The 13734-nt window shown below is 35.0% G+C and overlaps 1 protein-coding gene across 1 annotated transcript; it reads right to left on the bottom strand.

The window, feature by feature from the left end:
* Positions 1-4199: 4199 nt before the first annotated feature.
* Positions 4200-11481, bottom strand: LOC149893630 (uncharacterized). The gene is made up of 5 exons (XM_090091634.1): positions 11409-11481; positions 5341-8160; positions 5042-5107; positions 4726-4782; positions 4200-4567 (listed from the first exon to the last, which is right to left on the bottom strand). The coding sequence occupies exons 2-5, from the start codon at positions 8129-8131 to the stop codon at positions 4248-4250; spliced, it is 3234 nt and encodes a 1077-aa protein (XP_089947760.1). The 5' UTR covers positions 8132-8160; positions 11409-11481; the 3' UTR covers positions 4200-4247.
* Positions 11482-13734: the final 2253 nt, after the last annotated feature.

Here is a 13734-nt window from a genome sequence, read left to right as displayed (position 1 = left end):
AAATAAGAGAGTAAAAATCCATAAAAAGAAGAAGTGGATGAGTAGATACAATTTTTTAAATTTGTGTGCTATCTCTATTGAATAAGGTAGTTTTCGAGAGTTTTTTCAAAGCAAAATTAGCGTAGTGTTCCTCTTTTAAATCTAGATTATCTCAAAAATAGATTTCGAATAGTTTTTCAAAGAAAGGTTAGCGCAGCTTTCCTCTTTTAACATTAGCTTATGTAGCTTGACATCACAGAACACAAAAAGATAAAATAAAATATAAGACAAACGTAAAATGAAAAATAGATGTAGCTAAAGTTAGGCAGCATAAAAAACCAACAACATAATAATCTACTAGGCATGTTTAAATTGAATTAAATAAAATCCTTTGCGCAAAAATAGGTATGTTAGAGAGTAAAAGCGCATAGAAAGCCTCGCTACTTTGCTGTGAAAGAAGTGGATGACTAGATACAACTTTTTAAAATCCTGTGCTATCTCTATCGATTAAGGTAGTTTTCGAAAGATTTTTCAAAGCAAAAATAGCGTAGTCTTTCTCTTTTAAATCTAGATTATGTCTAAGGTAGTTTTTGAACAGCTTTTCAAAGAAAGGTTAGCGTAGCTTTCCTCTTTTAAGTTTAGCTTATGTAGCTTGACATCACAAAACACAAAATTCAAAAAGACAAAATAAAATATAAGATAAACGTAAAATAAAATATAGATGAAGCTAAAGTTAGACTGCATAAAAAAACAACAACGTAATAACCTACTAGAATCTAATAAAACCCTATGCACAAATGTAGGTATGTTAGAGAGTAAAAGTGCATAAAAAGCCTCGCTACTTTGTTTAAGGTAGTTTTTGAATAGTTTTTCAAAGAAAGCTTAGCGTAGTTTTCCTCTTTAAAGTTTGGCTTATGTAGCTTGACATCACAAAACACAAAACACTAAAAGGAAAGGTAATATAAAAGTTAATCGTAAAATAAAATGTAGGTGAAATAAATGTTAGGCTGCATAAAAGAAAAAAAAAATCGTAACATAATAATCTTCTATATATGTTTGGATTGAATTAAATGAATTCCTTTGCGTAAATATAAGCAAACTAGTGAGAAAAAGTGCATAAAGAGCCTCGCTACTTTGCTGCAGAAGTAGTGGATGACTATATGCAATTTTTTAAAATCGTGTGCTATCTCTATCGATTAAGGTAGTTTTCGAAAGTTTTTTCAAAGTAAAAATAGTGTAGTTTTCCTCTTTTAAATCTAGCTTTTGTCTAGGGTAGTTTATGAATAGATTTTCAAAGAAAGGTTAGCGTAGCATTCCACTTTTAAGTTTAGCTTAAGTTGCTTGGCATCACAAAACTCAAAACTCAAAAAGAAAAGATAAAATATATGATAAACCTAAAACATAATATAGATGAAACTAAAGTTAGGCTGCATAAAAAACCAACAACATAATAATCTACTAGGCATGTTTAAATTGAATTAAATAAAATCCTTTGCGCAAATGTAGGTATGTTAGAGAGTAAAAGTGCATGAAAAGCCTCGCTACTTTGTTAAAGGTAGTTTTTGAATAGTTTTTCAAAGCAAGTTTAGCGTAGTTTTCCTCTTTTATGTTTAGACTATGTAGCTTGACATCACAGAACACAAAGCTCAAAAAGGCAAGATAAAATATAAGTTAATCGTAAAATATAGATGTAACAAAGTTTAGACTGCATAAAAAACCAACAACATAATAATCTACTAGGCATGTTTAAGTTGAATTAAATAATGTCCTTTGCGCAAATATAGGAAAGTTAGAGTAAAAATCCATAAAAAGCCTCGATACTTTGCTGAAGAAGAAGATGACTATATGCAACTTTTTAAAATTGTGAGCTATCTATATCGATTTAGGTCCTTTTTGAGTACTTTTTCAAAGAAAAGTTAGCGCAGTTTTCCCCTTTTAAGATTAGATTATGAAGCTTGACATAACAAAACACAAAACTAACAAAGGCAAGATAAAATATAAGGTAAACGCAATATAATGTATAGATGAAACTAAAGTTAGGCTGCATAAAACAAACGGGTAACAATACTCTTCTATGTATGTTTACATTGAGTTAAATAAAATCCTTTGCGCAAATATAGGTATGTTAGAGAATAAAAGTGCATAAAAAGCCTCAGTACTTTGCTGTAGAAGAAGTGGATGAGTAGATACAATTTTTTAAATTTGTGTGCTATCTCTATCGAATAAGTTAGTTTTCGAGAGTTTTTTCAAAGCAAAATTAGCGTAGTGTTCCTCTTTTAAATCTAGATTATCTCAAAAATAGATTTCGAATAGTTTTTCAAAGAAAGGTTAGCGCAGCTTTCCTCTTTTAACATTAGCTTATGTAGCTTGACATCACAGAACACAAAAAGATAAAATAAAATATAAGACAAACGTAAAATGAAAAATAGATGTAGCTAAAGTTAGGCTGCATAAAAAACCAACAACATAATAATCTACTAGGCATGTTTAAATTGAATTAAATAAAATCCTTTGCGCAAAAATAGGTATGTTAGAGAGTAAAAGCGCATAAAAAGCCTCGCTACTTTGTTAAAGGTAGTTTTTGAATAGTTTTTCAAAGACAGGTTAGCGTAAATTTCCTCTTTAAAGTTTAGCTTATGTAGCTTGACATCACAAAATATAAAACTCAAAAAGACAAGATAAAATATAAGATAAACGCAAAATAAAATATAGATGAAACTAAAGTTAGGCTGCATACAAAACCAACAACATAATATTCTACTAGTTATGTTTAAATTGAATTAAATAAAATCCTTTACGCAAATATAGGTAAGTTAGAGAGTAAAAGTGCATAAAAAGCTTTACTTTGCTGAAGAAGAAGATGAATAGATGCAACTTTTTAAATTCGTGAGCTATCTCTATCGGTGTAAGGTAGTTTTTGAACAATTTTTCAAAGAAAAGTTAGCCTAGTTTTCTTCTTTTAAGTTTAAATTATGTAGCTTGACATCACAAAATACAAAACTCAAAAAGACAAGATAAAATATAAGATAAACGCAAAATAAAATATAGATGAAACTAAAGTTAGGCTGCATACAAAACCAACAACATAATATTCTACTAGAAAAGTTAGCCTAGTTTCCTTCTTTTAAGTTTAGATTATGTAGCTTGACATCACAAAACACAAAAAGGCAAGATAAAATACAAGGTAAACGTAAAATAAAATAGAAGTCAAACAAAAGTTAGGTTGCATAAATACAAAAACTGCATTGCCAAAAATAGAATTTGTTGTCTAGAAAGACCTTTTAAACTTTGTTTCTTTCGTTTTTTGACTTAGTGAATCGCGATCTGGTTTTTCTTAGGCGCGCTTGTTTCTTAGTTGTTTTTTTTGTAAAGAAACTTTATTCAGACGTTTTTTTTTACGCAACTCCTTTAACATTATTTTTAACAAAGTATTCTTTTATACGTGTTTACATTGAAATAAAACCCTTTGCGTAAATAGAGATAAATTAGAGAGCAAAAGTACATAAAAAGCCTCGCTACTTTGCAGAAGAAGAATTGGATGGCAAGATTCGTGTGCTTTCTCTTTCGTTTAAGGTACTTCTTGAATATTTTTTCAAAGAAAAGTTAGCGTAGTTTTCCCCTTTTAAGTTTAGCTTACGCAGCTTGACATCACAAAACGCAAAAACCAATAAGGCATGATAAAATACAAGATAAACGTAAAATAAAATAGAAGTGAAACAAAAGTTAGACTGCATAAAAACAAAAAAAAAAAAAAAAACATAATATACTTCTATGTATGTTTACATTGATCTAAACAAAATCCTTTGTGTAAAGATATGAAAAAATAGAGAGTAAGAGTTCATAAAAAAGCCTCGCTATTTTGCTGAAGAAGAAATGGATGTCTAGATCTTTTAAAATAAGGAACTTTTTGATTTCTTTTTCCGAAAAATGGTTGGAGCAGTTTTCCTTTTTTAAATTTCACTTATGCAGTTTAACATCACAGGAAATATTATTTTGCTTTTTAACAAACTCTTAAAAACATCAGAAGTAATTCTAAATGCAACTCTATTAAAAGTTTTCACAGAATAACAAAACGACTTCTTTTTTTTTTTTTTAAAGATAAAAAAAAGTTTGAACTATCTTTAAATAAGAAATGTGAGAACAGTTTAACAGAACTTCTTGTTTATTATGTCTTTAGCGAAACAGATAAAAATATTTGCAAAAGCATAGATAAAACAAACTACACAAAAGGCCCATCTTTATTGCCAAACTGAACAAACTTATCTAAACTACATAAATGGTTTCACGATATTGCCATATTGAACAAACTTTTCTAAACTACCCTCTTTTTGAATTTTTAGCTTCATGTTTTTAATTTTGTCTTTAATATGGCTTTGGTAGGAGTACTTTTGCAAGACATGAATGAGCTTGTCACTGCTATGATTTGCCAAGATGCCAAGGTAATCTTTGTACGAGCAACTTGAGCTTACATCTGTAAACACGTCTTGCAAGATGTATGCCAACACCAAAGCTGCACATCGTGGAAAACTTCTGGTGTTGAACCATTCGTTGTGGCCAGGGCAAGCATTCAGCTCTTCAACTATTTCATCTAAAATTTTACAAACTCAAGTCATAACACAAAGTGATTAAATCAAATATTCATTTGGTTCTGAAGTAAGACAAGATTTATTCTGTTTTTTTATTTATTTTTTTTTTGTTGACCTTATTGTTTGCACTGATAGCAATAACTGGTTTTTGAAAGATTACCTAAATGGCATTGGCTAACTTCTGCTTTGTTTTCCTTTGTTCTTGGCTGAGTTGATCCTGAAATAAAATAAAACCATGTTCATTTTTCTAATTCATAAAAACCATCAACAGTTTCTAAGTGTTAGAGATGATAACAAGCTGTGCATGATTTCTAACGGTGATGTTTCTAACTTCATCATTAGAAATCGGGTAGACACAACTTTCTAAAAGTGCACTTAGCAATGATGGCTAGTTTTTGTTAACAGTTAACCATCTGAAATTGTGCAAGAAGAGGTTTGTGTTTATATATCTTTGTATAAATTAGGTTTTACATTACCGATGAGTTCTTGAGTGAAAGATGGCATTTCCAACTTGATTTTTTTTCTTCTTGGATCTTTTACTTCTAAAACATAATCAGTTTTAGTATCATTCACTTGTATAAACATTTAAGCAATCACAGAATTAGTCCTGCAACAAATACATACACACTTCTGTGTTGTTTTTTTGTTTTGTTTTGTTTTTTTTACAGCTCTAACAATAACAATAGGGCAAGGAGTTGATTTGGGCATTTTCATTTTTTGAAAGCGTGTTGAGATTTGCATAAAAATCAAAAATCAAAAATCAAAAAGAATTTACCTCTGGATGTAGAGGCAAGACTTTGGCTAAATAGGCTACCAACAGATTGAACAGCATAAGGTGAGAGCTGCTTTGCAAGAACAGTACCAGCCTGTTGGACAGGAACAGCTGAAACTGGATCAGATGAAAGAAACAAACTGGGTTTGGCCAATGTTTGCTGAAAAGCAACAAGGCTAGGAGTCAGAGGAACAGAAAAGACCTCTTTTGAAGGACAGAAAGCGACTTGCTGAGAAGGAGAAGCAGAAACAGGTTTGGCAACCACTTGCTCATTAAAGTAAACTGGAGAAAGTTTTGCATGGTGTTCAATAAAATCCGGTTCATCAGGAAATAATGTTAATGCAAGAGGAGAACAAGCTGTGCCAACAGGAACAGCTAGAGTCTGATCTACATCCATACAAACAGCTTGTTCGTTAGGAACTAGTTGTGCAAGAGCAGGGGATAGTTCAAGAACTGGACCAGCGATTGTTTGTTCAGATGGAACAGACGAAACAGGAGTTGAGGTAGGTTCACACAAGAAATCTACGGCATGGTCGTTGCTATCCTCTAAAGGAACATTGTTTTCTACAGCTGGAGAAAACGGAACCACTGTGGTACAGCTGAAAGTAGCAGCACATTCTTCAGAGTCAGAACCGGAGTCTAAATCTTCCTCAAAGATGTCCTCAACCTCATGAAAACCGTACTCCTCTGCATTAGTTTGGAGCCAGTCCATCACATCCTTCTCCTTCTTTGGTGGTCTCTCAGACTTTTCAACAGTCAAAGACTCTATGACTCCGAAGGACTGTCCGATGCCCAGGGCAAAGCGCAACTCCTCTGCAGCGTTCCACTGGGACACATAAAAGCTATCCATTGTGTTCCTGCTGTGCTTCATGTAGAGTGTAGCAAACCGCTCGCGATCTTCTTTGCTGTTGTTGGCAAAGTAAGTGGCTATCGAACCGCGAATGCAAGTGGGAGTAAGACGCTTCATGGGAATGTTTACTTGGCTTTTTCTGAAGCAGGACGTCAGGCAAGAGGAGATAGCAGAGGAACCCATCTGGTAAACAGGCACTCTAGTTGCACCGAGTGTCACACATTCGTCTTTGTTGGGTCTCATCGATGGAAAAAGGGGCCTGTAGCAGTCGCTCAACTCCAAAACAGTCTTGGTGTCTGCAGCCATGTAGTGAGAGTCGTTGACAAGAAGGTCTCTGTATCTCAGCAAATAAATATCGATCAACACTTTCAAGTCGTTCGGCACTAGAATGTTTTTGGCTCCGTACTTGTATGCTGTTTTGTAGCGCTCTTGCACAATGCAATATCCACACTCACTCTTCTCAGCAGCCATGTAGTCTCTAATGTTTAAAAGAGCAATGTTAGATTTTCTTAAACTGTTAATTACAGTGACAGAGAGCAGAAGATGGTTTCGTAGAGACACAGCATTGTCTCTAGTCGGTGTAAGAGACGGCTTTCTAATCGATTCCACTAACTGTCTTACGTATGCAGACTTGCCATATTCGTTCAGCAAACTGACATTGATGATGTTGATGCATTTTTTGCTTTTCACAAGGCTCCTCCTCAAAGAACGAAAGGGCCTCAGCACTTTTTGTAACTCCTCCACCTTGCAGCGCAAACGTCGGATGGCCTCATGAGAAAGTCCGAAATAGACATTCCTGGCTTCACTGAAACGAAACAGGAGACAAAGGTAGACAAGGCGGTTGTACAACGTGTGACAAGACATGGCTTTTGTTTGGTCAAGTTCACTCAGCTTGGAATTGAGCTGAATGTTTTTAAAGTGCATGGAAAAGTATCTATCCTCCAAAACGTTGGAATTGGTGAGAGCGTTCGGGTGCAGCGTCAGCGTGCTGTCACAACATGTCAATATTTCAACAACTGCATTTTTGTAGATCTTTGCTTGTGACAAAGTGTTGTTGTTGGCTACCACAAGCCACTTTTCAAAATCTCTGAAGAGCTCATCTGCTGACTGGTAATAAAAGTGAAAAGCATCTTTGTCCAGCTGAAACAAGAGTCTCTTATCTTCTGTCAAGACGGAGGAGTTGGAAACCAAGTGCTTTAAGGAATTAAAATCAGAGTCTAGGACGGATTCGGTGTTCAGCTCTTTGTTTTCTACAGAGGTGCAGTGGTTTGCAGAAGGAGCCTCGGACGAACCAGCAACTGATGAGGGCAAGCTTAAAAGAGGATCAGAGGAAAGAACCGGAGAAGAAAAAGAGGAGGAAGGCCCAGGAGCAGAGGATGCAGAGCCTGATGCAGACGCTTGTTCAGCTACTGGCTTAATACCAAAGAAGGCAGGTCGAATAAATTGAGGGACATAGAGCTTGTCGTTGTCGTATCGCTTTGCCTCTGCAATCTTTTGTTTGATCGTCTTGGAATCGTAGAAATGAGTCTCTTTCAAGTGTATGTCCAGTCGGTCGTAATACTTCCAACATTGCAAACAGGGGTAAGGTTTTGGACAGCCGGACTTGCGTTCGAGACGAGCATGCTGAAACTTCCTGACCATTGCAGAGTAAAAGATGGAAGCTTCATCCAAAGTCCAAGAATGATCTTTTTTAGTCAAGTGTCTTTTAATGCTTGTGGAGGAATGTTTGCACAAAGGCATCGGACAGCTAACAGCGTACCTCTTCTTGGTACCATAGAAAGGTACAACCCTGTTTACGGAGCCACACGCTGCAACTAATGCGGCCCTGACTTTGTTTTTGAGCTTTAAGTCTCTCTGTTCTTGTGACTGCCTTCTTTTCTTTTTTTTCGCTTTAGAGTTCGGAGAAGGGGCAACAACAGTGTTGTTTTCTTGTGAAGAAGACATGTTCAGGTGTTTGTTTGCAACGGTTTATGCTAAAAAAAAGAAGACAGTTAGTGAGAGTGTTTTTCTTCTGCCTGCATCCTGGAATCCTGGAATGTTTACAACTGCAGGGAAGAGCTGTGTTTTTTCGAATCCTCTGCAAAAGAGAAAAAAGAAAGAAAAGAGAGCAACAAGAAGAAACAAAGTTTCCACTAGCAAATGAAAAAGAATGAGAGCAACTAGCATTACATGCATGGTGGCAGCAGTGATTGCTATTATGAGAAGGAGAATGAGAAAAAAAAAAAAAAAAAAGAAACAAATAAATAAAGAGATGGAGTTTGAGAGGATCTCGCAACCATATGACTCAAAGAAAGAAACTGTGTTGAAAAAAGGCAAGAGAGGGCAAATAGAACTTGCTAACAAGGACAAATGACAGACATAACTACAACAGTAACAACTCTCATTGCAAGCATAATAACAACAGCATCAGCATCACTGACTCAGAGAGTGTTGACATAACAAAAAAGAAAACAAAAGTACAAGCCAAGTGGGGGAACATTAACAAACACTCATTGCAACTATAACAACAACAACAACAACAGCAACAGCATCACTGACTCAGAGGGTATTGATAAAAAAAAACAAGCAAAACAAAAACAAACAAAAAAACAAATAAAAAAACAAAACAAGCAAATTGGGTGAACAGTAACAACTCTCATTGCAAGCATAATAACAACAACAGCATCAGCATCAGCATCACTGACTCAGAGAGTGTTGACAAAATAAAATAGACAATAAGCAAGCAAAGTGGGTGAACAGTAACAACTCTCACTGCAAGCATAATAACAACAACAGCATCAGCATCAGCATCACTGACTCAGAGAGTGTTGATAAAATAAAACAGATTATAAACAAACAAAGTGGGTGAACAGTAACAGCTCTCATTGAAAGCATAATAACAACAACAGCATCACTAACTCAGAGGATATATAAAAAAACAAACAAACAAACAAAACAAAAACAAAAAAAAAACAAGCAAAGTGGCTGAACAGTAACAGCTATCATTGCAAGTAAAATAACAACAACAGCATCAGCAACATCATCACTGACTCAGAGAGTGGTGATAAAATAAAACAGATTAAAAAACAAGCAAAGTGGCTAAACAGTAACAACTATAAATACAAGTAAAATGACAAAAGCAGCAACAGCATCACTAACTCGCAGGGTGTTGATAAAAAAAAAAGCAACAAACAAATAAAGCAAGCAAAGTGGGTGAACATTAACACTCATTGCAACTATAATAACACCAACAGCAACAGCATCAGTGACTCAAAGGGTGTTGATAAACAAAAACAAAGGCACAAACAAAACAAGCAGAGTGGGTGAACATTAACAACACTTATTGCAAGCATAATAACAACAACAGCATCAGCATCACTGACTCAGAGAGTGTTGATAAAATAAAATAGATTATAAACATGCCAAGTTTGTGAACATTAACAAACACTCATTGCAACTATAACAACGACTACAGCAACAGCATCACTTACTCAGAGAGTGTTGAGAAAAAAAACAACAAAAAAAACAAAAACAAAACAAAACAGAAAACAGAAGTACAAGCCAAGGGGGGGAACATTAACAAACACTCATTGCAACTATAACAACAACAACAGCAACAGCATCACTTACTCAGAGGATATTGATAAAAAAAACAAACAAACAAACAAACAAAACAAGCAAAGTGGCTGAACAGTAACAGCTATCATTGCAAGTAAAATAACAACAACAGCATCAGCAACATCATCACTGACTCAGAGAGTGGTGATAAAATAAAACAGATTAAAAAACAAGCAAAGTGGCTGAACAGTAACAACTATAAATACAAGTAAAATGACAAAAGCAGCAACAGCATCACTAACTCGCAGGGTGTTGATAAAAAAAAAAAGCAACAAACAAACAAAGCAAGCAAAGTGGGTGAACATTAACACTCATTGCAACTATAATAACACCAACAGCAACAGCATCAGTGACTCAAAGGGTGTTGATAAACAAAAACAAAAGCACAAACAAAACAAGCAAAGTGGGTGAACATTAGCAACACTTATTGCAAGCACAATAACAACAACAGCATCAGCATCACTGACTCAGAGAGTGTTGATAAAACAAAATAGATTATAAACAAGCCAAGTTGGTGAACATTAACAAACACTCATTGCAACTGTAATAAGAACAACAGCAACAGCATCACTGACACAAAGGGTGTTGATAAACAAAAACAAAAACACAAGCAAAGTGGGTGAACATTAACAACACTCATTGCAACTATAACAACAACAACAGCAACAGCATCACTGGCTCAAAGGGTGTTGATAAAATAAAGAAATAAAAACAAAACAAGCAAAGTGGGTGAACAGTAACAACTCCCATTGCAAGCATAATAACGACAACAGCAACAGCAACACCATCACTGACTCAGAGAGTGTTGATAAAATAAAATAGATTATAAACAAGCCAAGTTGGTGAACATTAACAAACACTCATTGCAACTATAACAACGACTACAGCAACAGCATCACTTACTCAGAGAGTGTTGAGAAAAAAAAAACAAAAACAAAAAAAAAACAAAACAAAACAGAAAACAAAAGTACAAGCCAAGTGGGGGAACATTAACAAACACTCATTGCAACTGTAACAACAACAACAGCAACAGCATCACTTACTCAGAGAGTGTTTATAAATAAAACAAAAAACAAAAACAAGAAACAAAAATACAAGCCAAGTGGGTGATTACTAACAGCGCTAACAGCAGCAACAACAGTGTCTTTAGAAACAACAAACAAGTACAACAGCAACAACTGCTTTTACAGAGTATAACAATAACAACAACATGGCACTAACAACAACAAAAGGGTTGGAATAAAAACCTGTAGGCAAAAGGAGAGCTGCATTCAGACAAGATCGATTACAAAGAGGCTCTTCTTTAGGACAGAGGAGAAACTGCTTTTGAGGGACAGAGGGACTTTTGTTGTTGTGGTTGTTGTTGTTGTTGTGCAGAAACCAACAAACTTTTATTGAACCGAATATAACCGAATATAACCGAAAGTCTTGTTTGCTTCTGTTTTGTGCCATCAAGAAGGGAAAACAAAACATCACAAAACAAACGAAGCAAACGAAACAAACAAACAAACAAACGAACGAAACAAACAAACAAAAAAAAAAAAATTAAAAAAATTAACAAACAAACAAACAAACAAACAAGCAAACAAACAAAAACAAATAAGAAAAACAGAAAACGCAGTACCGAAACCTCGCCATTTTTTATCCTTCCTCAAGCTTTCTCTGGGCGCCAAAGACCGAGAAAGTTGAGCAAACGTGACGTTGAGGGGGGGGAGGGGGGTACTTAAGGACAGCAGACCGACCAATGGCACGCTTAGGAGAGACCCACGTGAATGCTACATTTTCTTTCTATGTACGCTGAATCCGCTCAAAGTCTGGAATTTCCAGCATTCACGTGTCATCACTCCAGCCACCAGATTGGCCCACACTTTGCACACTTTCAAGACTAGAAACTCACTTGTGCTCAATTTGAGCAAAAAAAAAAAAAAACTAAGTCTCGCATGGCGACAACTTTTCCAAAAGCAAACAAAGGCAAACGAAGGCAAACGAAGAAAAAACAAAAACAAATAAACAAAAACAAAACCGAATAGGGAGAGAGAGAGTGAGTCGACTCATTTCTTTCGACTGCCTTAAACGAGAAGTCTAAAACGTTTAAAAGTTGAAAACTAAGTTTTTTAAATGAACTGCACCGAAAAAACTTTACGACAGTTTAGCTGGTTAAAAACGCAGAGGAAAATATTTTATAAAATTTAAGCGTTCTAAAGATGTCCATTTTTGTTTTTGTTTTTTTTATTTTGGTTTGTTTCTGGCTTGTTTCTTTCTTTAAATTCTAGCGATCGAGCATATTTGAACGGTTTCATCAACCTGTCGGCGCACGTGCTCGAGAGCTAGAACTTTGATTGCTTTTGTTGTTGAGAATTGAGAATGTCCGAGCAGGTTTTTTTATCGATTTCATCGCTTGTGGCGAGGCAAAAATCAAAACGCTTTTTGGACGAAAGAAAAGAGATTAAAAGGAAAAAAGAGAAGAAAAAAAAAACAAAAAAATAGGTTATGTGTTATGAACATTTATTTTCTCACGCGATGACGTCTAGTTTTGTTAGAGTAATTAAAATATGGTATCAAGTTTGTAATTTCTATCTTATTTTTAGTTACGGATAATTGCCAATTATGTCACGTTTAGTATACACAACGCTGTTTTCTTAATAGCAATATGATACAAACAAGTTATAAAAAAAAAAGCGTTCGCTCGATCTTCCTTAGTCAGTTGAACAAAAAGAAATTTTCACAACATATGATTGATTTGGTTGTCCTAGCAAGCTGTTTTAGCAAACGACTAGAGGTTGCAACTGTTGTTCATTGAAAACGAAAAATCTAGCGTCAGCAAGAAATTTTTGAATACATAATGTACACAAAAGTGGCACTTACAAATGAAAATGTAAAAAAAAACTGTTTACCTTGATGCCAGACTCGCAGAGATGTTGTCGCTCGTTGCTATCGACTGCGAACAGCTTTGTTGTTTTTCGAAGTGCCTCTTCATTCTACTTATAGCCGAAGTTTTGGCTTCGAAAAAAAATACGAACGTCGTTAAGCTCAACGAGCTGCTTTAATTGTTGTTCGTGCGAAAACGAAATGCTTAAAACGGATAAAAGTGTTGGCGTAATTACACTTTTCGACCGCGATGCAGTTTGTCAACTCTAGCGTACTTTTTTGGCTCGTGGAGCAAAAGCCTCATGATAATAGCAAAGGCTTAAAATGTCTTAACATGTCAGCAAAGGCTTAATATGCTTAATAAACTGTGGTTAAGCTTTTGCGGTGCAGTTCATTTACAACTTAATTTGCAACTTGCTGGCACAAGCAAACGTTTATGACTTCTCGTTTAAGACAGTTGAGCGAAATCAGTCGACTCACTCATTCTCCCTTTTCTGTTTTGTTTTTGTTTTGTTTTTTTGTTTTTGTTTTTGTTTTTGTTTGTTTTTTTTTTTTCTTTGTTTGTCTTTTGTTTAAAATGTAAAAAACTCGAAAGGAAAGTTGTTGCTTTGTTTGCTTATTGAAAGTTTTCGCCAGTTGCAAGACTTAGTTTTGTTTTTGTTTACTTATTAAAATATCGAGGAAAATATTTGAGGACATCGCATTCTAATGGTGCCTTTATAACAACATCTAACGATTTAACGTTTAATGTTGTGCTCAAAAAAAAAATTCCTTTTATATCTCTCAATGGTCTCCAACGATAAAACTGCCGACCAATCGCAACGATTAAACAGCCAACCAATGGCAGCTCAATGGTCTCCAAACAAGAGACTGCCGACCAATGGCAGCTCAGTGGTTTGAGAAGTGAGATCATTCGATTTCCTTTTATTATCTCCAGTTTGAACTAGTGCTTGGCTTGTGGTGCAGAAACTAAAACTTCCCGTTTTTGTATTTTGTTTTGAATTTCTTTGCTTTGAGCTTTTTAATCGATCGATAGCTTTAGGAGAAAAGAAGAAACCCCTCTGACGAAGTCTTGGCTTTTT

This window comes from Hydra viridissima, unplaced genomic scaffold (assembly GCF_058129835.1).
Source record: "Hydra viridissima isolate aposymbiotic clone 2 unplaced genomic scaffold, HvirCarnegie_v1 scaffold_1, whole genome shotgun sequence".
NCBI classification, from domain to species: domain Eukaryota; kingdom Metazoa; phylum Cnidaria; class Hydrozoa; order Anthoathecata; family Hydridae; genus Hydra; species Hydra viridissima.
This window is presented reverse-complemented; position numbering and strand designations above follow the sequence as displayed.